This window comes from Geospiza fortis, unplaced genomic scaffold, assembly GCF_000277835.1.
Source record: "Geospiza fortis unplaced genomic scaffold, GeoFor_1.0 scaffold53, whole genome shotgun sequence".
Taxonomy (NCBI): Eukaryota; Metazoa; Chordata; class Aves; order Passeriformes; family Thraupidae; genus Geospiza; species Geospiza fortis.
In genome coordinates this window covers 8,553,424-8,580,914 of record NW_005054305.1, presented here as the reverse complement: position 1 = coordinate 8,580,914, position 27,491 = coordinate 8,553,424, and the positions used below count along the sequence as shown (strand labels likewise).

Here is a 27,491-nt window from a genome sequence, read left to right as displayed (position 1 = left end):
CTTTCCCTCCCTTTTTTTTCCTTCTCATTCAGGCTCTTCTACTAAAACTGAAGTGTTAGTTCTGTTCACAGTATGTCCTGACCAGCATTCAAAATAGAGGTTATAATATCCAGGTTGTTGCTAATGACATCTATGCTCCATTGCACACACAGCCTCAAAGCACACAGAGCAGCAGCACTGTGACAAATGTTTAACCTTGTGGATATGTGTAGCAACAAAAGACAGCACCATAGAGTGGCTTGGGCTCTAAAGGACCTTAAAGATCACCCAGCTCCAACCCCTTATGGCCATGGGCAGTGAAACCTTTCACTTGACCAGGTTACTCAGAACTCATTCAGTCTGGCCTCGAACGCTTCCAGGGAGAGGACATCCATAACTTCTCTGGGCAACTTGTTCCAGTGCCTCACTACTCCTACAATAAAGAATTTCTTCCTCACACCTAAGGTAAGCCTGTTCTCTGTCATGAGTAGTCTCCTACATTCTGCCTTGTTTTGTCACTACATGCTCTTGAAAAAACCCCCTCTTGATCTTTCTTATAGGATCCCCTTAGATACTGAAAGGCCCCAGTAAGTTCACCCTGAAGCCTTCTCTCTTCCAGGCTGAACAATCTCAATTCTGGATGAGCAAAAGCACTGGAAACCCCTCACTCCTCCAGGGCAGAAAAGCTACTTCTTTTAGAAGTAGCACTTCTTGGCTAACAAATCTTAAAAGGGATCTTGAACTCCCTGTGCTTCCAGAGCTAAGCCTGATTGAATGGGCCTATTAGCCCACAACCCAAAGGACCTCTTCAGCATGGAGTGTGGCAAGACTCGTGTGTAAGGTACATGTATTTCCTGGGGAAGGTTCTTCGTTCTTCATAGCTACAACCACACAAGAAACTAAAAATATTTTGAACTCATCTTTACCTATTCGTGTCTACAGTTAGTAGAGAATAAGTATTTATTAGTAATGAAGCTTAAACCTTTTCTGAAACACGACTGTGTGGGATGACACGAATTATTGACTTTAATATAACCCCTGTTTTCAGATGGGACAACGCTTAGTGCATGGCTGAGTTTCAGAATGCATATCTCCATTTATCTGGGCACAGCTAAGGTTTGATGCTTTTAAATTATACTCTTAGACTCTTCCAGTCTTATGGGCTTTTTTTGTCTCCTATTGAGAAGTATATGCTGTCTAGGAAAAAGAGAAGAGTTATTGCACAGACTGTGAAAAACAAAATGTTAGAAGTTTCATTGAGATTGATCTCTGTTAAAAAACACTTGAAAAATGCAAAAATCTCTGGAGGCTTTGAAGTGATTAAATAAAAAACCTATGTATTTCATTATCAACATTGCCAGTAAGAATTGTACCAGATTTTACTAAGCATTACATCAAACCCAGATGATGAAAAGAAAGCTAAGTGGGATCTACAATAATTATCCAAGTTTTTGCTACTTATGTATGAAAATGAGAGCATGCTTTGATTTAGGAAAGATCTAATCAGTACTAGGTAGTATTTCCCCTCAGTCTTTTGCATATAAAAAGTTTAGAATATTTCATCCACTACATTAGACTGTGACAAACAACACACATAATGGACTCATTTATTATTGGAATTTCCATTCTGTGAAGTTCCTATTCAGAATGAAAACAAAATACAACACTTCCCCAGAAATAATAATTGAACCAAATAATAATTTCAATTTGTGATTAGCTCTAATGTATATACTTGTGATTTTGATATCATCATCTATGATTAGGTCCATGATAAGAGAACTGTAAGTCAAATACATTTAAATAATGTATTGTAGTTTTTCTAAAGTTGCTAACATACACATGAAGTATTCCTTTCCTAATTAATGGTATTCCATTCTACATGTAAAAAAAGTTATGTGCAAAGTTCCCCTTAGTACTGCTTCCGCAACTTTTTCTGCTTTTTCTGCAAGATCTTTCTTTAGTTTTGCATTTCTTCTCAAGCATTAAAAATCTGTATTCTAGGTTTATAGAATGTAATAATTTGTGCAATAGATAACTGGACATATCAATTTGTAGGCAAAGCTAAAGGATAGCTAGCCAAATGTCCTTATGAAGACAGGAATTTAAAGCACTTTTTTTTTTTTTTTTAAGGAATCCAGCTGGAAATTGTCCAAAAGTCTGCAAATTTTAAAAAACCCCAAACTTGTCAAGAGTCTCAAAACCAGGTCTGGATGAAGCAGGAATCTTCATTAATTAACTTTTACCAAACCACTACTTCAATTAAAATATAAATGTCATTCTACCCATTTAAGAATCTGCTGTGACCCTGTGTTATTTTATTCATTTAGTCAGTGATGGACACAAGCCAATTTCATGTTGAGTTTTTAAGAACTCTTTCATACTGATAATGATTAGTTGTACTGTTTGCCCCTGATGTTCTCACTGTGAATTAATAAAACTCTCTGAAGAGAAGTACACACAAAACTTTTAGCAGTGTGCTAATTCTCACTAGAGGGAATGTAGTCCTGCTGAAGGATGGGCTGTGACGAAAGACATTGGCTCACACCCAGCTTCAGGGTAATCCAGCATCTCTGCTGACAGGACAGTATGACTCCTGCTTGCCTAATTAATAATGATATCCATGTTAAGTGAGAGTAATAAATTTGTCCATGGGAACTAAGCATGGCTCATTAAGCAGGTCCTTCCAAATTAAGGCAGAATGCCTCTTTATCACTTCGCCTTCTCTTCTGCAGGGGTAATTTCTTCTATTTTGAAAGACTGCTCTTTCCAGAAGCAGCGCCACTTCTTTTTGATTACTTTTTGATTTCATTTTAAATTGGATGAGTGCATTAAACACTCATATTTTGGCTATTATTTAAATCTGCTAAGATGCAGGAGGCCCTCACCTCTTGAGATGGTCAGTGAGAGTTGAGTTTGTCTATTCTACAAAGCTCTCTGCAAGAGAAACAAATATTTGCCACATTCATGCTCGTGGCATGATTTTTACTCAGAAGATGCTCAAGAATTTTCTGAAATTTTGATTTACCTATAGGGTTACATGTAATATAGAAGTGGCACATATATTTTTGACATGGAACTGTAAATGTCAGTGACACCAGTGAGCAGTTTTTGACATGAACAACAATTCATGTAAGATGTTCAAAACCATACTACATATAGTAGTAGTTTTGACCATATACTTGCAAGACTTGCAAGAAAATTGTATTTCAGCTCTTAAAATGATGTAAGTATTCATGTCTCTCATATTAATTATAACAGTTCTTCAAAACACATAAATGAGAAAATGTTTTCTTTGTTAACTAGTTCAGACAGTTCTACCAAAATAATCAGTGCTATCATAATCAAGATTCAAACCTAACATCTAAATTCTCTGAAGAGAAAAAGCATTTTCTCATGCAATCTCTTCAAATAAACTGTAAAAATGAATCATATCATGCCTTTACACTTGCTGGCATCAGTGTCCTAATAGTTTTACTGTTTGTGTCTCCTTTTACATATCAGTTCTGGCTACATAAACATACATCCTTCTTTCCAAGGGCACATAATGATCTACTTCTTCAGCTGAAATTTTTGGAACACTTTGCTTGAGCATCACCATTAGTTGCTATGGTGATGGTTCTAATAGCATTTACAGGCAGCAGGGAAGAGATTCATTCCAGAGTGAAAAAAAGATTCAGCTTCTCCAACATATCCTCATTACTCAAGTAATAAATAAATAATACCCATGAAGGCATGCGTTTGTACATAGCTCATCTTATTTGGACCCTTCTGAATGTCATTCTTAAGAAATGTAAAAAAAAAATGTTGAAATTGCAGATATCTATGCATACACATATTTAGGCAAACACAGAATTGCAGCCAAACTAAAACTGGACAGAAAATATTCTGATGTTCAGATTTGACAAAAAGTATGTTTACTCTTGGGGGACACTGTTTATAATTGCAGGAGAAATTTTACTTTCAATTAAATTTCCATTAGAAAGATCTGTCTGATGGCTGGAGAGAAACAGAAAGGTTCCTTCCCTGTATTCCATTAGGTTCAGCATTAAGATTGAATCACTTTCCTATTCTGCCTGAAAAGGAAAACTAATTTCCTATTCTGCCTGATTAAAAGACAGTCTTGAAGACCTACATTTGAATCAGAGCAAGAGCCTGAAAACAGGTTTCTTCTAAGTCAGTGCCATACTTGTGTCTATTTCCTAATGAACTCTACTGAGAAATTTATTTTTTTGCCATATGAGGAAAATTTTCAAAATGTTCATAAAACTGACTAATCTTTTGAGGAAATAAATTATTCTAATAATTTCTGGAGAGGCATTAGTGGTTATTTTCTGTTACAGAGAAATCAGAGATGAGTATAATTACAAACAGATACTAAAAAATGGGGTGATCATCTCTTTAGAGGGTTACTAAGGTTTTTTACCTCTCCAAACTTTGAGACATTATTTGCTGGAAATTAAGTTCAAGAACAGATCCCATAAGAGTAAATATAATGATAATGGATAGCAATGTTAAAGAGTGATCCTATAGTTTCATTCTGACCCTTTTTTAAAATAGTTTCTCAAATTTAAATAATTGTAGCTGATTTTTTCCCCATGTTAGTTGTGTGTCTGAGGATATTGTTGTATTTTATATTATAGTTAAAACAGCTAAATCAGCTCTGTAAAATAAATTAGAAAAAAGCATGAAATTGTTTTATCCCAGTTAAAAAGAAAGAAATAAACAGAGAAGCATCAGCCCCCAAATCTGCATTTTGAGCTGCTCTGGGACTTCCATTCTTTGGACTAGCAATGGCTGATTCAAGGACAGGGACACTTTTGCTGCCCTTGGGAAGAAAAGTTAAGATCTACCAAAAAAAACTAGTTTCTGAGCAAAATTTGACTGTAACCATTTTAAAGATATCATTCTGAAGATGCTGCATCCCCATGGTGTATAGGAAGAGAACCTCCCCTATATTTCCTGCTGCTGGGAGTTGTCATCCTACTGGCCATGGTGAGAACAGGATACTCTACATTTTCTTAAAGTGTCTATGCACCTCTTCAATAAGAGAAAAAACACCTGACTCAATAGCAGAAGTGGACAAAGATATTACATGGAAGAAAAGTGCTTTTCATCCTCATTTTTGTCAGTTTTTGTGTTTGGGCTTTTTCCCCCAGCTTTAGATGTACTTGTTTTAAAAGCAGGCAAAGATCTTTTAAAGGTCTTCCTCATGAAAGACACAAACTTTGGAAGGAGAAGCATTAAACTTAACAAAAGTTTGGAAAATTACCTACCAAACTGTCTATTTGTTATATTAAAAGAATTACCTACTTGACTGTGTACCCTTTCTTATTTAGCTTCCTTTCTTTTTTGCACAGAATTCCTTATTGAAATAGCTTGTCAATACATTATGGCAAGATGAGAGTACATTAGAGTAGCACAGTGAAAAGCATTTGTGTTGAATATCACTATGTCAAAAAATTTGTATAAGCAAATGTGTAAAATGAATTATTTTACATGTACTTGCTCATAGTACTAAGAAAAAAAAATTAAAACGACCGTGATAAAAAGGGTCCTATCATAAAACAACAAGATAAAGATTTTTAAAGAAATTAATATTTCTGGTTTCACTGCTGGCTCTGGCTGTTGAGAGTAATCAACATTTAGACCTCCACTGAGAAGAGAATGCACCAAATGAAGTTTTGAATAGTTGCCCCTGAGACAGGAACATTTTATTTCATATAAGGATTGGAACACAATTTCAGTGAAAAATACAAAATTAGCACTGCTGCATGAATGCCTAGAGTCACAAATTCTTTGTGCAATAAGATTGCAGCATCTCAAGCAAAATTTAAGTATTGCAATAGCCAGAAATAAAGATAGGAAAAAACTCAAATAATTAAAGTGCATGACCATAAAAGAAGAAAATTGATAAATAAGAGAAAAATGTTTCACAAAAATGTACTAAAATTGATGAGTCAGAGTACATTAGCTAATACATACTGAATCACTCCAATCTTTAGAAATGCTCTGGTTAGATTGTGTCAATGGAGGGAAACTTCTCAAGCTGCAGATAAATCTCAAGTATCTTGGATTTAAGACACATACGTGTCTTTCCCACGTATCCTTACACAGTATTTATATTTCACACCTCATTTCTGCTCTTTTTCAACATTCCCTTTGCCTTATGTTAAACGTTAATTTGGCTTTGCTTTTCAAGGATGTTGCAACAGCACTGTCAGTCTCATAACTAGACAGGCAACAAAAAGCAATTTCTGAAACAGAGAGGTTGCAGAAGTATTTTCAAAGTTTATTTTCTGTATCTGTTTATTCTTTTTGTTTTCCTCTGTGTGTTTATCTTGTTATTTCTTCTAGGACGAAGGATCAGACTCTGAGATTGACAGCCCCAGCACAACGCAAGTCATTTATTTTTCACCCAAAAGGTGACAGTTTTATTAATATTGCATAAGAAATGTCAGAAAAAGGCAGAGAGGGGGGAATTAATAAAAAATGAGAAACCTCTCTAAAGTTAACGGGAAACATGAAAAGCCTTATTTAATAAGTTTACATTTCAAATACTGTTTGTCCTTTCTCTCTGAAACAAACAAAAAATGAATAAGTCTTTGTACAGCGGTAGTTGTCATGCACGTAATAATGCTGCCTCTTGCTTTCAGAAAAGTCTCTTACATGGTGCTGCAGAGTTACAGCTACATCAAGACCTTTTACACACAGAGCCCAGTAAATTTATCCAGATGAACATGGATTAGGGCTTGTATAACTATGCAGATGTTAAGGAGAAATGAACTGAAATCACATAGAGAATCACAGAAGACGTGTATGATCTCGCCCGAGGTGCAGCCATCTAGTGCCTATCTCTGTGCATGATAGGAGCAGCTACACACCAGCTTACACTTAAAAGTATCTAGTGGTGGAAATTCAGTGGCCTTGTCAGGAGCTCTATTTCAATATAGAAATTTTTCCTTGTGGCCTAACTGAAGCCAACTTAGTGTTAGCCTTGATGCCAGTGGACATGGAGATATTCCTGACTATTACTATTTTTCTTATCATAGAAGACAACTGTAATTCTATTTAGAGTGGAAACAGATCCTCTTTTATGTGGAAACATTATATAGTCTTAAATGTAGGACTGAAGGCAAACCAAAGAATGAAAATTGCTTCAATTGTTTTCAACTGAAATACTCAACAGTTACCATTCTTTCCAAGAACCTGGCTAAACCCCGGCTGAAAATCTAATATTCCTTGGATGCAGCATTAACTTATCCATAAAAGCCATGCATTACTTCTGCCTCTTTATTGCTGGCAGTCTTTTAGTGGAATCACATCAGGATGCAAGGCTCACCACTGAGCAAACCATGTGAATGACAGACCTCAAAACATGTTCTCTACCTGCACTTTATATGTTTATGTGTCTATTTGAATTATTTTTAAAACTTACCTGAATACAATAACATTGTCAGTAGTTTCCCATCATTTTTATATTATCCTTTTCCCATACTTGGCTTACTGGAAATGGACAGCATAATTAATTTAAGTAGGAAAAATTAACATAACTACGTTTGAGGATTTTACACATACTAACAGCTAAAAAAAGGAAGGAATCACAAGTCTTCTGAGACACCAAGTTGGTTCTGATTAATATAGCAAGAAAATTATAGCTGCACTGATGTGAATGGTACTAACTGTAAACACCAATGATTCACTACCCTGACATGTTGCCAGCACAGACTGCCTTCCACAGTTATCCTCACATTTCATTTCAGAGCTGATCTGACACTTGAATATGTTTCCTGTTTTAGGCTGAATAAAGCATGATCTAACTGTGAATCTCCAAATATTTTTGCATGCCACTGAAGATAGGAGGCAGGTGACTAAATTATAGAAAGCATTTTCTCACAATTACGAGGAAATGTTCAGATGAGCTGAAGAACATAAGTAACTGAAGCAAAAAGGACAGAGAAGTGCAATTTCTTACATTATTCTTCATAATTTACCTGAAACACATAACAAAACTTTTTCTACCCTAAAAAATGGTAAATACTGAAATTATTTAAATTTATTAATTATTTAATATTTATTATTATTTAAATTGAAATTTACAAATTTATCTAAGGTACTTAAATCTTGTTAAATTATACACACTTACACAGGTACACACTGTCAAAATACACATGTTAAAACTTTGTATCAAGTGGTACCAAAAAGACATATACAGTTAAATCAGATTTGAAATACTGAACACAATAAGGGCCCCTGCCTTTCTGAAGTTAGTGATAGAATTACCTGCTTTTCTGGAATATTGAATACTGTTCAATTGCAACATTAAAATTAGTTGGCTGTTAATGGGGCTTTACTCCCCAAAATAGAGGATAAGGTAAAACAAGCTTCTGGTAGAATAAATTAGAAATAAATATTTATTGATAGCAAATTTTTCCAGCAGTTCTATTGAAAATGACTCAAAGACACATTTTAATGTCAAAAGTGGTACCATAAATTATCTTGCCTGACAAATTTCTTAACACAGATCACAGATTTTCATCCACATGCTGGTGCCACTGTCCCATTAGCATTAGTCTGAATAAACTTGTGATTAAAAATAAAAGAGTGGTTTAAATGCTATCAACTTCTTGCTGGTTCAAATGGTGTGGTACTGGTTCAAGTGGTTTAAATGGTATCAACCTCTTTCACTGACTAATCAGCACAGCTTTTACAGTTCTTACCTTCTTCGCCATTTTAACTTGACTGACTTTGATTTCCACTCACTTTCTTTTTACCTGCTTATTTTTAGGGTTAAAGAGTTCCTCAGTGCCTTGTTTTCTCTCTGCTTCCACCCCTTAATAAACATATCTATTGAATTTTTAATAAACTATTTCGACTGCTTACCAATTTATGCATTTATCCCCCCAGGTCTTAAGTTATTTGCATCTCCATAACTGCTCCTTTTGCATCAAACATAGCCACTGCTGTATGCCATTATTTCACAATTAATAATTTAAACCAATTAAATTAAAATTTGATTTTTGTACTCAGCCAGCTGTACCTAGGTTTCATATGAGTAAGTGTTATTTCATTATTTCATATGAATAATTATTATTACAAATAATTATTATTTCATCCCCAAAATCTTGACAATTAAGAGCTTCATATTTATGAGATACGTATTTTTATCTGGTAGTTTGTAAACTTTATACAGAATCTTTTTTATTTTATGTTATTGTTATGGTAGTGTATGAAAGTGGTTATGAGGATTTGGGGGTTTATTCTATTTTTTTTATTGTATAGAATTGTAAATACTAAAATAGGGGATCAATGACATTCTGCTAAATTTCTTTCAACAAAGCTGTTTTTCACACAGTGAAAAGAGTGCTTTTTAAAGTGTATTTTTATGCTTCAAATTTTAAGAGTCCTCCTGGTCATTTAGAAGGTCCTAATCAAATTAGAATAGAGACTTAATGCCTTGATTCTACTTCCTTTTCTTTGTAATCTGATCCAGAAAATAAAAGAAAAAAGTATACAGTTACAACAAAATAGTGGTTTATTTAATGAGCATTATAGCTATAAATCACATAATAATCTCTGACATCTCTGAATAAGGTGTAGAACATCCTGCCTTTTAGCTGCTTGACACTAGGGCAACTATGTCAATTTAAAATGGCACCCCAGTCTTCTGTATAATTTGTGAAAGGAATCAGAGTCTTTGGAATGGATACTAGAGGGAAAAGAACACTAAACACATGCAAGTAAACATAAAGAAAACATTGGTAATGGTGGCCGCCAAGTTTTGGGTTTTACTTAACATTTTTTGACTATATACTCTTCCTGAAAATGGAATCAGTTAAGTACTTTGTAGTAGATAAAGTATTGTGTAGATATTAATATTTATTTACTATTTTAATATCTCTACTGTTACCAGAAGAGGAATTATTCTCTCACCCTGAAACACTAAAATAGGCATTCAGTAGGATCTGGGAGCTCATATTTTCCACTGTAGTGCTTCTGTCATGAAGAGAAACTTAGAGAAGTCTCAAACTGAGGAAAATTACAATTCTATTTAAAAAGACAAACTTCGGGTACTAAGTCTCTCTAATCCAGACTGTTCTTGTGAAGTTCATCAGAATTTTAGTCACAATTAGGGAGTGGAAAATGGAGAAAAAATATGTACAGACATATTAAGTAAAGTCCTGTCCTTGCGGCATGAGGGACAGTCACTGAAATTGCCAGTATATACCAGGGAAAATACCAGCTACCTTGGGTGACATCGAATCCTAATTAATGTAAGTCTGAATATGGACAATTTTTTAAAAAATATCTCATCCAAAAGCAAGCAAGCCATGCAATACAGATACACTTTGCTTGGTAAATGATGTGGGAGCACTTAATTCTAAAGCACTACTTCTCACTCCTGAGCTAACTCATACGGAGGTTAGCACAGCCTATTTGCAAGTCCTACTTGAAGTGAATATTAGCCAAAAAGCCTGTGTCATTCTCCAAGTCAAATAAATTTATATCAAAAGTAGCATTTGAGGTGCTGTAAAAGGGAAGAAGTTTGAAGGTGATCACAAAACACCATAATAACCTTTTATTTTTGTGTGGCCTCTGGTTCAGTAATATCCATGGGGCTTGTTCACATGGGTCTAAAAAACCACTCATTGCTTAAATAGAGACTTTTAAGATGCTGGCATAAAAGCTGAACAAAACCTTGAGTTTCCACAGATGTTCAATGTAGTAGTGTAATGGGAAGCTGTTTTTCTTGGTTTTATTTGCTTTTACGTTTAGTGAAACCATAGTTAAGTTCTATAGCAACTGCTGTAGAAAGCTAGAATATGGCGAAGATTAATGCTCCAATGTCAGAAGCTGCAATTCCATTGCAATGATTTTCCCACTTGCAGTTTTTATTATTTACAGGTTTTTGTCAGCTACAGAACCTGCTTGAAACATTCCAGCATTTTATGAGCCTGACCATATTTATAGAAAATAAACAAATAACTGAATATGAATAAAGTGATAAAGAAACACATAAATTATATTCTTATATTACTTATGCTGGAGTTGCCTCTCTGTTTATATAGACTGAGGCTAGAAAATCTACACCTCTTCCCAGACAGTTTGGATGGCTGGATGATAAAAAAACCCAGCATATTTGCACTCTTTTCTGTGCTTCTACACAACAGTGCCAGAAAGGCACTGCTTTAGGTTTTACTGCTTTGTGGATTGTCTCCTTGGCTGTAATAACTTCTGCTACACAGCTGAGAAATGAAAATAAACCAAAAAACAATGTATGATATACAAGAATAGGAGACACAGAACCAAGAGGGGAACAGAAAAACGGCAAAAATTGCAAGCGAATTAAGAAGACCATTAACAAAGGCAAATGGCTAAAAGAAAAGAAGGACCTTTAAATTACAGAAAATTATGTGGCACACATTCCATAAGCTTCTGTTCAAAGAGTATCTTTGGATAAGTCATAAGGAGAAGTCATCCTGGCTCCAAAGCACTTAGTTCTCTGCAAAGAGGAGCTACCTTGATGCTTATTGCATTAAGTCCAAGGCCTGAAGGAATCAGAGGTTACCAAAGAGAAAGAGAAAAAAGGTAAAGGAAGAAGTGGCATTTTTCAACTCTTTCAAAGCCTGACTGTGTTCTTAGAGCATTGTTCACTTACACCCTCAGTGCAAGGCCTTCACCGAGTGAACAACTTGTCCTCTTACTCCTCTTTCTACATGAGCAGCGCTAAGGAGCCAATATTTGCCCACACTTGGTAATTGAAGGGCATCCCACAGGGATGGGATGTTTTATGTTTGGGAGGTTCTACTCCTTGATGAAGACTCCAGACCTCACAGCCAACTCAGCAGTAAAAGAAAACTTTTCACTTCTCTGTTCAGATCGCTAGCAAAGAGGATTTTTTTCAGACTATAAACTTGGTGGGGTTTTTTTCTTTCTTTTTTTTTTTTAATTTTTTTTTTGTTTTTTTAAGTCTCAAGTGAAAAAAGTTTCCAAATTTTATTGAGCCATTGCAACCTTAATCTGTCTCCCTAAGGAAAATATAGTGCACCTATGTGACTTACAAACCTAAGAAATGTACCATTTATGTCAGTAAAAGGCCTTTCCATTGGAAAACACTTTTAAAAAGTAAGGTATTTTCATATTTCTTGTTGATTCTAGTCTGCCTCTGCCTAGATAAAATGATAGAAATGTTAAAATTACTTTTTATGTAATTTGGACCAAAAAAACCCCCAAGACCAACATAAATCAGAAAGCACTTCACATGAATAGAAAAAAGCATCTCTTTTCCTTCTCATTTGAGAAATTTTGAGCATCTGTTTTTCACTGTTTTTAAAATAGAGAAAAGATCAGATAAAATAATTCTGATTGAATTCACTATTAAAAAATTTGAAACAATGTACAATAATGGTCTTATTTAACTTGCTACTAATAATTTTAGCTTTCTAAATATGTATCACTATCTCTTCTCATTTATTACACTTCAGACAGACTGAAGAAAATGGAAAAATATGACAAAAGTTTTCAGAAGGGTATTGCATATTTTAAAGGCTCTGCTCTCAGTCCTAGTGAAATCATACATTGCAGCTGCTATTAGTTCCATCAACATATTTGAAAACAACCAAAGTGATCACTGCTTCTTTAGGTCCTCAGTCAGAAAAGTTAGTGTTACACAAGTTAAATGTGACATTAAAGTGAAGCTGTAAACTCCATACAGCGTTATGGAGAAATAAGGTCATTTCTTAGTCAAAATCAGTTTATTTCCAATTTTGCCATGCCTTCTATTTCAATTTTGTACCTACTGACACCAGAACTTCTGATATTTGACTTTAAAGGGGAAAAAATAGATCTCTTTCTGCAAGGTAGTTAGTATTATGCTCTTGTCTGTCAAAGTGGAAATTTATTTTATACTTTCTTATCATACCTTGAGAATTTTGCACATTATCTCATAAACTGAAAATGTTTTCTCAGCTCGTGTCCAATCCCAGGTTGTGACCTTTAAAAAACAAATGAAACACAAAATAAACAGAAAAAGAAAAGAAGTTATTTTTGGTGGTTTTTAAGAATTAAGTTTATTAACAAAAAAAATCCCTAAATTATTTACATTGATTAAAATATATTCAGATAGACCAAGCACGGCCTCAAAGCAACAACTAGCAGGGGCCAGACCCTTCAATCAAGGAAATGCTTAGGAGATGTCCTCCCTGTCCTTACAATGGAGATCCTCTGCATGCAGCCTGCTCTATGCAAAATGAAGATACTTCCCCTGGGAACTTGCAGGCTTTGCAGTGAGATCTTGAGAGGATGCAGCCCTTGAATTTTCATCTCACAGAGCCAGGGCCCTGCCCATTAGAAAACATGCTTCTCACCACTTTCCTCCTTGTTGTAACTGCATGCCACTATTTGCTCCCAATCACCTACAGCGTTTGCAGATCCATAAAACCAATCTCCAACCTTGCAATGTCCCAGACACTTACCCCACATCCCTTGAGATCCAGAGGGAAAAAAAAAACAAGCATGAAACAACACAGGCAGATATTAATTTTTCTTTTTTTCTTACCAAGATCAATCTACTCCTAAATTCTAACAAATTAAGATTTGAAGAATAGCCTTTTTTTTTCCCCTCTGTTTTGGGACTTCACAACTGTTTCTAACTCTGTTCGTTTAAAGCAACTGTTTTACACAGAAAAATGCATATATAAAAGAATTAGATTAAATCACGGAAGGGTCGGTGTTCAGACTTAAATGAGACAGAAAGAGATAGATGAATATATTCAGTAAGGGAAGAGTTAAGGCAATATCAGAACAGTGTATAAAATTTCCAAGGAAAATGCAAGCAGAAAACAGGAAAATATTAAAAATCTCAAAATAAAGAAGAAAGCCCAAAATAGAATAAAATTGAGGTTATAAATGAAAGAATAATCAACTTAATGGTAAGACACTTTGGACAGTGGTCCATATCCAAAGGAAGACAGCTGTATCATTAAATTTGTTAGACACAATGAAGAGGTTGATAAAAACATACATTACTGCTTCTACCAGAGTCAGGATAACATTTTTGAAAGTTTAAATAAATTTTAATAGTTTCTAGAGCCCAAGGAACAAAATATTGTATGAGATCTATTTATCTCTTATTTAAAGAGAAAGTAATCATTAATAGATCAAAGTTATTTTGATGCTGTATGAGAAAATTCTATATCTAACTAATTTTTAGTTATAAACATTGCTGTAATAGAAGATCCTTTAAGGAAATTACAGGCAGGAAGGAAAAGTTCAAAAACACTGTGTTATAGTTCCTCTTCTATTAGAATTTTCTTTATTTACAGTCATTGTCAAATGTAGTCTTCCCTATCTTATTGAACTGTGGGTATTAAACTACAAAGCTACTCTTTTTCCTATGGACAAAAAGATAAATTTCTCACCATGAACAGAAAAATGGGGAGAGGAGCCTTGCTACAGTCCCACTGAGCCCACAACACCCAGTCACACCAGATGAAGTCCTATTGTTCCACAAGGAAAAGTCATTATTATTGCTCCTGAAGCACAAAGTCATTTGGAGTTATGTTTAAAAATTTATGATAGGCTCCATATTTTGGGAGGGAATATAAGAGCTCCCTCTTCTCCCCTGGTTTCCTAAGATTTTGTTTGTAACTGTAAAGGGACTTCTTTTCAGGTCAAAACAAAACTCTTTCTGTACAAAGATATGTGCAAAACAAAAGCAATTGTAGAATTAAGACACCCATAGAAATTGCTGCACCATTCACTTTTAATGATTTAATTTAAAATATTGAGTAGCAAGAGAAAGGATGTTAGTGGCTCTTTCTCAAGTAAATTTCCAATTGTAAATTGGAAGATATTGAAAACCACCAGAGTTGACACAATTAATAATTCTAAAGAAGGAAATGTGCCAGGAAATAATAGAAAAAATAATAGTAAAGAAGTAATTTTCTTTAATAATTTCAAAATGAAAATAAGAAACACTAGGATTACTCTTTTATCTGAGTATGGGAAGTAGAAGTTCTATTGATCAAACAGATAAAAAAAGAGGCAGGGGAGGCTGTTGATAGACATTGTTTAAACACACGCTTCTCTAATGTGTTAGACTTTGGCAGAGACTGGGGAAATACTTTTGTTTGATTTTCTGGTTAAGAAAGTTTGCAGGACATCTCTTTTCGGAAAATAACTTTGTCCAAGCAGTTTATATTGCACATATAACTAAAGCAGTTTTAATTTTAACTACACTTTATACATCTCCTAAAAAGAAGCTCTGAAACTGTCATTGAAACTTTGTTCATAATATTTTCTAATCCCTGGAAGAGACAAATTTTCCAAATAGCAAACTTAACTGTATATGTAAAAGTTTGCATAAAGAAAATAGGATTTTAGAAGTGTGCAATTATTATATACAGTACATGTTGGAACTGGTTGAACTTTAAGGTCCTTTCTAACATAAACATTCTATGATTCTATGTCTTTAAGGCAGCTCTGTAGGAGCTCTTCCTCTGTCCTAAAAAAAGCATGCTTATCATTCTGCTTCCCTCCTACTCCATGAAGAGAAAATATTTTTCTCTGCATTTGAACAGTTTTTCTATTTTAGACTAGGAATCAGAATCTGGCAATACAAATTCATTTTGTGCTTGCAGCTGAGCTGAAACAAGAGCTATAAAAACTTGAGGATGGATTTCTTGTCTTATACAATATCAGCTTGCCAAGATTTTCCTTACTCATGTCACCATGGTTCAGGTTCCTCATATGAACATATTCTTTTCAGATCCATTTATCACACCCCTTCAGACATTTACCCCCTACAACTATATTATTCCTACAAATTTATGATTCTTTAGTAAAGAGGCTTGTGGTCTCTTCCACAGTTCTTACAAAAGAATAATCTTCCTCTTTGGTATTGAACAGGATTTCTCATCATTGTTTCTGATTCTATCTAGTACCCAGAATGGAGTTGGTTTTACTTGACAGGCAGCAAATGCTGCAGTAGGTCTGGCAAAGACAGGAGAGATGTTTTTGAATTAAGGTGCTTGTTATCATAATCTGACATTTTAATCAGACCCTGACAAATTAATTAATAGACCTGAGAGAGCCAAAATCCCACATCCATGAACTAGTCTGCAAACATTGAACATATGATGTTTTCAGTTCATACTTACTTCCACTCCCCATGTCTTTCATGTGTTTTTAAACCTTTTGCTAAACGAACACCAATAGTTACTGATGATCAATCTAAAGATTTGCAAGATGACTTTGAATTACCTCAGGAAGATATTGCCCCAAGAGGAGGTAGATGCCCCATCTCTGAAAGTATTCAAGACCAGGTTAGACAGGCTCTGAGCAACCTGCCCCAGTTGAAGTTGTCCCTGCTTGCTGTAAGGAGGTTGCACTAGATGACCTTTAAAGCTCCCTTTCAACCCAAACTATTTCATGATTCTGTTTCAGGCAGGAAGGAGCTACAGTCTGACAAACACAGGGTTTAGCAGCAGTCAGAAAGGTCCCCCAATAAACAGGAAAAATTAATCCACATGACTCTTCCTGCTGCAGGCATGGATGGGACTGCTACTGTCTCCTTAGCAACTGGCTTAAAAGTTAGCTAGAGGATCTTTACTGCATCTTAGATGTACCATAAGACAGTGAAGGTAAATTGCTGAGTATAAGACGAGTGCTAAAATTTTGCCTGGTGTTCCCAGTGAGATTCTAATCAATATTTTAACTTAAACCAATTTCATTTGATTCCGTACCTTCCTTTTGGTGCTCTCAAGCAGCAAAAACTTACATTCAGGATGGAATCTAAATAGAGATATACTGCCATCTCTACAGCATGTAAAAAGCTTTTATACTTCCCCAATTCTCAGCGGTTTCTCTAGAATGATTCTCTAGTTTAAATCTAACCATGTTGCTTTGGGCCTGTTCTGTCTGCCAAAAGAAAATTAAAAGCTCCCTTTTAACATAAGCAGATTTCTCTTTTATTTTTTAAGTGTGGGAAAATAAGTTCTTGCTAGATATCCAATCATCTGATTAAGAGCTGTTTTCCATCACTTCTCTACCACACACCCTGAAACTCTTCAATGCTGTTAGCTACAGTCCTGCTAGCCCAATGAGTGGTATCTCATTGTGAAAGACTTGTACATATTATATGACATTATTTTATTTAATAACATTTATTCCCACTAAGCATAAGAAACATACTTACTGGAGGTGCTATAAATTTATAAAGGGAAGATCCCCTCAGTGCTAGAAACTTTGGTGTGTACATTCGGTCCTGAAGGGAGTCTTGTTCCCGTTCTTCAGTCCAGCCCATGTAGACTATCTGACAAAAAAATCAATAGTGTTGACAATTTCTCAGAAATTTTCTTTTGTTGCAAGTATTTCACATGCATAAACTGATGTCTGTTAAATTTAACATAACTGCAAACCTTGAACCCCAGACACAATATCATACATTGTCAGTTTTTATAAATGATGCCTGTTAGGACAATGCAAAAGCATGAGAAGAAATATTTATTGTACTAGCAACAACAAAAAACCTAAACCACATACTCCAGGGGTGTTAAAGGTGTATTCTACATATTTGCTGACAGATCATGTCAGTGAAATTTAATGTAAGTGAAGTGTAAGGAGCCACCAGTTACGAATTCTAAGTCATGCAGCTGCTATTATACAGCAACATAGATACAGCCTCCACATGCAAGTTCACAGTCACACATTAAACAATATGATGTTACAAATTTCATTTCCAAATAATGTCAATTTTTTTTTTTTTTTTACTCCCTGAAAATCTGTGTAGGAGTGTTGAACCTTTTTGCTTAGAAAGAGGAGATTAGCAGACTATTTTCAGTCACTATTTTGAACAGACTTCATCTGTAGCTACAACGGAGTTGTAGAATCCTGTAGAGTCTTACCACTACCAGCAGATCTTCTGACACAGATGTTTGAGCTAGAACTTAATCCAGCTCACTTCAGATGTAATTTCCTACCTATCTTGTTAATTTTGAGTTATTTAATATCAAATTCCTAAACAGTAGAACTTGAGTCACCACTATGCCAACTTCTGGAGAATCACTGAACAGGGAGTAGACACATCAAGGGACATTTGATTTATAACAATGCCATTAGTAATAGAATACATTTTCCAGTGTGCACGGGTACACTACTGCTACAGAAAATAGTTCAACCCATATTTCATACAGTGCTGCTCATGGGATAGATCTATTTTTAAATGTCTGTGTGAAACTGATCTCTACATTAACAAAGAAGTTGTGGGATATTGTCTTAAATGACAGTATTAATAGTGTAAGGAAAATGGTAATAATTACGTAACAAAAAGGTAAAAAACGCAACAAGTTTGTAAGTGCACCAGTGGTATGAATGTCCTTAAAATGAATGTTTTTGCTGCATGTTTTATCCTCCCAGATTTTAAATGTTGTGTACCTTTTGAAAAGAAATTTACACTAGTTTATTCCCGTACTTTTGGGCAGAGAATTTTCAGCAACATTTCTTTATGGAATATCCATTAAAATTAAAATAAATTGTGTGTCTATTGTTTTTCTTTTTCTCGCTTCTTTTTTTTTTTTTGGGGGGGGGGCGGGGGGAACAAGGTTGTATATTTTTATCCTAACACTGGAAGTTATAAGCTTTCTTTTTCAAAATCCCCTTGTATGAAATCAACACTACTAGTCTCTGTCACAGTTTATTTGATATTTTATGGTCTATAACCAGAGACAGAGAGAAGGTCCATTTTTCTCTTACTACAGGGACGCCTCAATACTTAATTATTTTGTCAATATCAAACACTAGAACTGTCATATAGTGTCAGGTTCAATGACGAATATGTTTTGAAATATCTGCTGGTTTGGTGACTAAATAAGTTTATAAAAGTCAAAAAGAAGACAGGTCTGTACCACAATATTCAGCTACCAAAAAGAATGCTTAACACTGTATTTTTATGCAGTAACAAAAAAGCCATGTTCTCTGAAATCTCATTCATTCCTGAATGAAGAACAATTCAGAAGGAAAAAAAAAAACCCAAACAAACAACTGACTGGTAAAGTAAGAGGAGTTTTAAATTATTTCAATTCAATATTTATTCAAATTTCTCTCATTTCTGCTGCTTCATATGCTATCCATAAATAAGATCCTCATCCCTCTGACTCGACTGCAGTCTCTAGATCTCATGACTGAGGTGGTTTAACACAAAAGAGGTGTGAAAATATAAACAAATTGTACTACCACGTGCAGCAGTTTGGCACATTTTCTGTCTATAACTCAAGAAAATGCATGATCTCTAATTTCTACGAATTGAGACATCTATGCTTCAAAATAAATTCAATTGAACTAATTTGATCATCTTGATTTCTTTGATTTAAATTGGACACACAGTAAGATATCATCTTGCCTGATGATATTTAATATCCCTGTAACATTGTACGTAATCCCCTCTTAGTGTTTTTCTCTTTCATATTTCTACATCTACTATTCATCACAATAACAGGATACAGTCACCCATGCTGTGCAGAGGTGTTGATATTCCACGTTTGATTGACTCAATACTAAAGTAGCCATGAAATTTAGAGCAATTGCTCCCTTAGATATTTCTCATTTGCCTCTGTAGATCATGAGGAAAAAATTAGATTGATTTTCCAGACAACCTGCTGTACCAAAAGTTTTATTAACAGAATATCATTTCTCCTTCAGGCTCAATACCTGCTATTCAACACAGAGAGGAACTGTCAAGCAAAGGCTGTATGATTATAATTAGGAATATTTACAAGTTTGTTTGAGTGCACGTGCATATTCACATGTACGGATTAAAATAGCACAGGCTATACTCTGGAAAACAAGGCAAAACTAAACAAATACTAAAACCAAAACTTGACAACTACTTTAATAGATAACTCTGAGAATTATGATAACTTTTAAGTTTCTAAAGTGATCTCAGTTTATCTAAACATATTAGACGGGTGAAATTAAATAAAATATTGCAATTTTCTATAAAATGAAGCTGAGAAACTGTTGAAAATTTTCACTTTTGTGGTAAAGTAGATGACATTTTTGAAACAGTTACTGGGAAACGTTCTGACTTCTAAAAAAGCTTTGACCTATAAAACTTTGAGAAACTTATTTACTTGAAAGGGATTGTAACTTACAAAATTAATAGATCATGCATATATATGAACAGAAATATTGGATGAATATGATATATGACTGAGAGTTTTGGATTGTATCTCAGTGTAGCTGCACATGGGGACTTGGCACATATGGCACTTCATGAAGTTATGAAATTCCAGAATTTCATTTCTGAAAATAAATGCTTAGCACAGACACACAACGAACAGATATAAATGCTAATCACAAATAGTGCATAGCATGCTCCTTTATAAAATCAAAAAATCTAGTTAGTTTTTATCCTTATCAAGTTTTTTGAGTGCCTATAAAACTGTTGATTGTTATCAACGAATGTGGAAGGGGTGGTGAAAACAGATTTTATTTATGATTTGCATTCCATTCAGAAGATAATTTTTGTATTCCTGATTTCTAAGTTACCTCAACAGCTCATTCTTCAAAATCAAATGGTGACACAAATTAGTTAACTTAGTGGCTGCTGGTTCAGTAACAAAGATTCAATAAGTCATTATGGTTTATGACTTGAATCGTGGACAATTTAAAAAAATCTATATTGAAATGATAAATGAAACAGGACAATTTCTTCAGTCAAAAATCCATAATCTTGTAATTTAATATGTTCTTAAATCACACAGACATCCTAATCAAGCAAGATGAATTGCCATATTTTATATCAGTCCAACATATTGCTAAAAATTACTTAAATAGCCTTGACGATCAGGGTGACTTTTTTAGAGTTTTTACACATTATATTTTAGGAAGAATAGTAAGACAAAAATACAAGAACATTTCCCCAAAATGAAATGTAATATCTATGTGACATAAAAGTGAGGCAATTCAAAGATCAGAACAGATGCACTGACAGCTTTTTATCTTGCAAGTCTAATACTCACACTGACTTTATGTGAAATTGTGCTGTAGGGTGACAGGATGAACATGGGATCCAAAGACTAATAAATATGTCAGAAAACACAGAGGGAAAGTAATGAGGGATAAGAAATTCAGATAATGCTCTCTACTCTGCTTTTAATATAATTTTCTCTGTACTTTTAAAAATAATTTTTGTATAGTCTAAAAATTCATTATAGTCAATTGTTAGCAGAAAAACAATAAAAAACCACACTGGAAAAGTGGGGAAAAGTGGAAGAAAAAGGCTGGTCACAATGCAATCATTGGCAAAGTCTATTCTGCTTAGGAACTGGTTTAGGAAAAGGCTTAGGAATTTTATGCTAAGTAAAAAAAAAATTTCAAAGTCAACAGAAGAACTAATCACATAAAATTTTGAATGGATGCTAGAAAAATTTTGCCCTATTTTAAATGAAGTCAAAATGTCTCCTATCCTGTTTTTCAGGTTTTTGAAAAGCCTGCTAATTTTTCCACATTTTTTTTACTTCCCATTAACTATTTTTTTTCTTCCTCATTAAAAAAAGTTCGCTAAACTTTAGCTATCACTGACAGCTCCAAAGATCACTCAACTATAAATAGGTTATTCCATCTAAGGTTACACATGTATTGTATCTCACAACTTAATTTTCTTCTGTGTAAGAACTCACATTGTCATCTTGCTACCAGATCAAGGCTGAGTATAGGTTTCCCATTTGGCTTTGTCTTGTTCTATTTTTGAAATGGCCACACAAAAACTGAGGAAATATTATCAGGTCTTAAAGTAAATAATGTCAGAGAAAACAGAAAATAGTTCTTAATTATCAAAGATGATTTTTTGCTTACAATCCAGATAAATTAAAACTCGTATCAAAGACTGAAAACAGAGCACATTTGCTTTCTTATCAAATAACATCAGAATTAAAGGCAGATGTTTACAACAGCAAAACTTGCCTGGACCTCCATAGAGATCTGTCCAGAATTAACAGTGCTGTTTGAAAATCCTGCACAACAATTTGTTACATTCAACAGCATCCCATGAGAAAACCTTGCGCATTCCCAATGAGATGTCCTGGATCTTGCTAGAACTCAGGACTATATTGACTGCTGCATGCCATCACTCCCTCCACAGTTTGAAAAATTACGGCTACATGTGGATACAGGACAGTTTCAAAACAGGTAAAGAACTGTATGTTGCTCTTCCAGGTTTCTTCTTCTTGTTATAATCTACTAATCCAGAGAAACATTTTGGCTCACTCATTGGGTTTTTCATCCAGTGCTACACGTTAATAGTCACAGCTTATTTCAAAGCACTCATTTTACTTATTTAAGACTTCTAAGTAGCTGTTTATTGAAATAAATTGTTCTAACAACAAAGTCAATTTGAACCTTAATTGGGCAACTGTGTGCCTTTGTCAAAATGTCAACATTAGAAGTTAGGATTTTTTGCCTCTCTTAAATTATTCAAGTCAATGCACAATTACGTGTATTTAAAATTCATTACAATTTTAATTTGTTCATTTTAATAGGGGTGATTAGCATTTAGAAAGCACAGAATTTTTCCAAGAAAGACCTTATGCAGCTGTTATTACAACGATGAATTTGGATGCAAACTGCAGTATTAGATACCAATCTATATTAATTTCAGGAGTGTGGTGTATGTGAAATTATGAGTAGGAATCAATACAAAAATAGCTCACGCTAGTCCTGTCTTCCAGGATATTGACTGTGTAATTAAAAAAATATAAAAAATTAGCTAGAGTAGCTAGCCAGCATGTGGCAAACTCCCTGAAATGCACAAGGGATGTGTGCATTTTATACAGCATTAAACATTTTCCTGCTAAATAGGTATGGTAGCTAGATGATGAAAAAAAAAAATCTCATGTTATCTAAAGTAATCTGCCTTCCTCACCTGACTGACCCTTCTCCTTCTTGTAGACTTCTCTTATTTACTCACCACATAACTCACCTTCCAAGCAATTTACACATCAACACAATTTAAACATCCCTGAGCAGGTTCATTTGATTACCAGGATTACCACCGAGGAGACTCATTCCTGATGACATCAGAGGCATTTTACAGCAGACCTGAGAGGCTTCAGATCTTCACTGATACCCTCAACAGAGCAGCTTTCAGCAAACACTTTGAAAATGTCTCACACATTTCCTGACTAAAATTACTATATATCACACTATCACAATTTCCCCCTCCTTTTACTGTTGTATTACTGGAACCAGTAGGGAAAAAACACAAAAAAATCTTTGATATATGGCCATTTTTGAATTCCTACTTGTTAATTTTTCACCTGAAATTGAAGGTGAAATTTAGGAACAGGCACAAGAACAGCTGCAAATTTTAATCCAGAATGAAATTTCTGGGGGATTTTGAGGGTTTAAAATAGATAACAGTACAATACAGCAAGCTCAGCACCCATGCGAAAAGAAAGTAAACATCATTTATTTTAAAGTCTAGTAGCTTGACTGGTTTTAAGACTTGTCTTTTGATTAATGGCCTTTTTTTACTCTTCTAAATGTACACAGCATGTATTTTTCATGCCTAAAATAAAAATGGGTCAAAAAAATTATTTGAAATAATCACTCTGGAGGGCATGATCTCTCCCTTTTGACGAACAACCTATCACATTCATCTTTTTCACCACAGGGTAGACTACTGAAAGATGCTGAATGAAGAAAAAGATCAGAATATTACAAGTCACCAGACAATGCCTTTCAGATTTTTGATGGTGCCACTGAGCAAACAACTAAATATTTATCCTTCCTAAGTACTAGGGTGAGTGAAATATTTACAGAAACATTTAATACCACTCCTAACTTGTCCCAGGAGTATCTTTCAATTGGATTTCAATGACTGGCTACAGATAACTTTTGGATTTTCATTTTCCTGTTTCTCTGAAAAAGACTGGCAAGCAGAACTTGGACAGGACTAGCGCAATTTAGGCTACGTGGCTGTGCCTGTGAGATCACACAGCTCATGCAGCTGCCTTGCTCACATCCTGAGCTTACTGAACTCAGTCCAAAGGAGATGGTAACATGGAAGAACCCCAAATGACTGAGTATACAGAAAATACAGATGATGGGGTACAGGTTGTTTGAAATGAATTTTAGCAAAAAATGTTTAGAGTTTGCATAACATCAGAATTACATTTCTATAGAATTAGATGTTTACATTTCAAAGTGCTCACAGAGGCAGAATAAACCTGCAAATAATCAATGTATACTAAAGTTGTCTTTGAAGTCTCTGGTGTTGCTGTTTGCACAGCAAAATAAACATTCCTGAGAGAAATCCCTTTTTTGCTATCAATGACTTCACAAGATCTGACTTAGAAATATTTTTATACCTTTGTGAGAACAAAGTTTGAAAATTAGTAGTTCACATTTATATGTAATTATACAAAAGCCTTTTTAGATGTAAAATATTTTATTTAAATACTTTAAATGCATGGAATCAACATCAATAATCAGAATAAATCTATCCATGGGCACTTGTTTATATTTTCATTCTCAATAATTTAAATGACAACTGATGAAAATAGCTATTAATGCTTGCAAAATTTCTTTGACTATTTCTACTGAAGAAAAGTTATTTTCAATCCTGTCTGATTATCAAAATAAAGTCTTCTGCAATCTGAAACTGTCCTTAAGACTTTCTTGGAGTCTCAGAAAACACAATTACTGCTAATAAACTCCCAGAATAATAAAAATAAAAATAAAACCTTCAAAAATTGAAATTGAAAATTGACAATAAATAATTGAAAATTGAAAATAAAACCTTCAAAAATTTTAGAGCAGCATTACTTTGCCTCTCAGAAATAAAACAATTCTTTTAAGCACTCAATGCATGTAATTGAAAGAAAAATAAGTCAACAAGAGTTGAAATTTTATTTTCAAAAGTACAGAACATGGAAACCTACAGATGAGAAATTTTGCTGCATCTGCACAATGTCTTTGGAGAATCAATGTTACTATTGCCAGTTACTAACAGGAAAAAAAAAACCAAGAGGTGTTATAAAATTTTAATCAAATCAATAAAGAATACTCCCTAAGGTAATTTTGTATCTTATTAGCTACAGCAAATAATCTTTTGTCTAATGATTTCACAGTTTTCAAGACCATTAAGCAATAGGTCTAATTAAGCTTAATTTCTAAATAGAAAGTGATAATAACTCTTCTTTATTTATAAAAAATGAACAATGCAGTAAAACTTCAGTTCAGATCATATAATGTAATAACAAATTGTAAATTAATCCATAAATTTAATATATATAGATAACAGAAGTATTTCTATTTTTTATTAGAAAAATCAGACAGTGCTTATACACTATCCTCCTTTAACTCAAAATGTATTTCAAATATATCTATAAAAGAAATTAAGACCACTTTTAAAAAAATAATAGTTGAACAGATAAAACCTGTTTTTAAACTAACTGGTCCCAATGATCTTCCACTACAGCTGAATAAGTATAATGTTATGGATCACTGCTTTTCTCTTTCACCTGCCTTCAGAATTCGAACTTTCAGTCACAAAAGCCTGAAAAATAAGCTGTTTTTATAAAAACAAATAAATACTCTGCAGTTGAAATCCAGAGTAAGTCCTCTGACAGACAGTGAGATTTACTCACTATGTCCGTTTTGTAGCACTATGGCAAAGAAATTATGTAGCAAAGCACCACTGATGCCTTTTAGTGTTTTTAAAATTTCTCAATTACTTCTCTTGGTGAGAGATGTTATGAAATCTCCATTCTTAAGGTCAGTCACAATCTGATGGGGGAAAGTCCAGAGCAATCTGATTTATGTAGGCCATTCTCTGAGCAGGATTCTGACCAGATGACCTACAAAACCTCATGCAATATAAATTATTCTGTGATTCTTGGATCTCAAAGCAGCCATATCTGTCTTGGAATCTGTTTTAAAGTGGTCTTGACTTACTGCTCTTAGAAAAACATCTTCAGCATTGTTTTCATTATAGTTTCACATTATTTCATTACTAGATACAAACCATATGCAGTAGTTCACATTTCATAATCCATCTGTAGTTGCCTAGGATTTTCTAAACGTCCCCACTTTTTATCTACCTTAATTTTCAGAGAGGCTGTGTATCAAGTTTCTCACCGGAGATTTCATCCTTAAAATACACTCCGTAAAGGAATTTTTAGTACAGATTGCTTGCAGGTAAAGTACCCTTGAGAATGAAGACATTGCTCACAAGCAGCAATGAAAGATGTATCCTATCACCACTTCTCAACTGTAAACAGGGGGAGAAAATGTTATGATTTGTGAAGGACCCTGATATACTACAGAGATTGAAGAGGAAGGGAAAAAGGAAGTGAGAAGTCAGATGAGACAAGAATAAAGTTGCTAGTAAAGAACCAAAGTAATGATATATAACTTGCATTCTTACACATTCTTAAAGTAAATAAAATTCTTCTTGGATTATAAAGAAAATAAAAATTATGCTACTCAAGAATTACTTTAAATATCACTTTGCAAACAGTGGTATTAAAATACAAATGTGTTAAGAAAGAGAACCAGAATGCAGTCCCATTCTGAAAGAGCAAGGCAGGGTAGAGGATAACTCCTGCTAAAATATCCCCTTCAGAATCTAAAAAAAATCTTAGGGGATGATTAGATGAAGAACATTATATTTAGTATGTTCTACATATTATTATTTTCATGCTTCTCTTCATATCCTATTTATTAACAAGATGGGGTTTGGTTCTGTTATAATAAAGATGGTTTTAATTTTCCTGGTTCTGTTTTGGTTCCATTATAATAAAGATGGTTTTAATTCTCCTGGTGTGTAGATTGAATCTAGGCTATCCTGAGGATTCTATAGCTGTTCATATGCCAATAGCCCGTGGTAGGGAGTTAGTAGTAGTGTTCATAACATTTACTGAACTCACATTGCACTTACTTTTTGACAGTGGAGTAATGCCTGTCAGTAGTTGATTTGTCTCTAGCATCTCGGCATTTCCATGAATTTTGCAGTTTCATTGGAAAAGCTCAGTCTTTAAAAAGTACCAAGTGAGACTCATTTTGCAGTATCAGAGCTTTCTTCCACTCATATTTTTTTTTTTTAACACAAAGTGTCCCACTATCATGTGAAATGGAGGGAAGCAACCCATAAAATGGTATCCCAAGATGAAGCCCAAATTTCAGTGTAAGATGTTGAGGCTCTCTATCCACGGAGTTCTACAGAGGGACAAGCAAGCTCCTTCACCCATAGAAAGATAACATAAGAACTCCTCCGAGGGTGCCATCTGTCTGATTGAAGAAGAGATCATGGCAAAATAGTTCAAGGCCCTGTGAAGTGCAAACAGTGACCTGCAGGAACATTATTTCAAAATTGATGGATGCAAACTCACAATTAATACTTAGCCAGAAGTCACTCCTCTCACAAGAGAGCATCTCTTCTTTCAAGCTTTTTTTTGCAGTCTCAGAAGTCTGGATGCTATTTGCATAATAGGATCAGATCCGCTTCTTTCCCA

The 27,491-nt window shown here is 34.3% G+C and overlaps 1 protein-coding gene across 1 annotated transcript in view; it reads right to left on the bottom strand.

Moving 5' to 3' along the window:
- Positions 1–27,491, bottom strand: part of SNTG1 (syntrophin gamma 1) — a 316,256-nt gene that overhangs the window by 32,227 nt on the left and 256,538 nt on the right. The window contains exons 13-14 of the mRNA XM_031066535.1: positions 17,174–17,290; positions 12,899–12,970 (exon numbers count right to left, since the gene is read on the bottom strand). Of these exons, the coding sequence (XP_030922395.1) occupies positions 12,899–12,970; positions 17,174–17,290 (189 nt within the window). The remainder of the gene's footprint in view (positions 1–12,898; positions 12,971–17,173; positions 17,291–27,491) is intronic.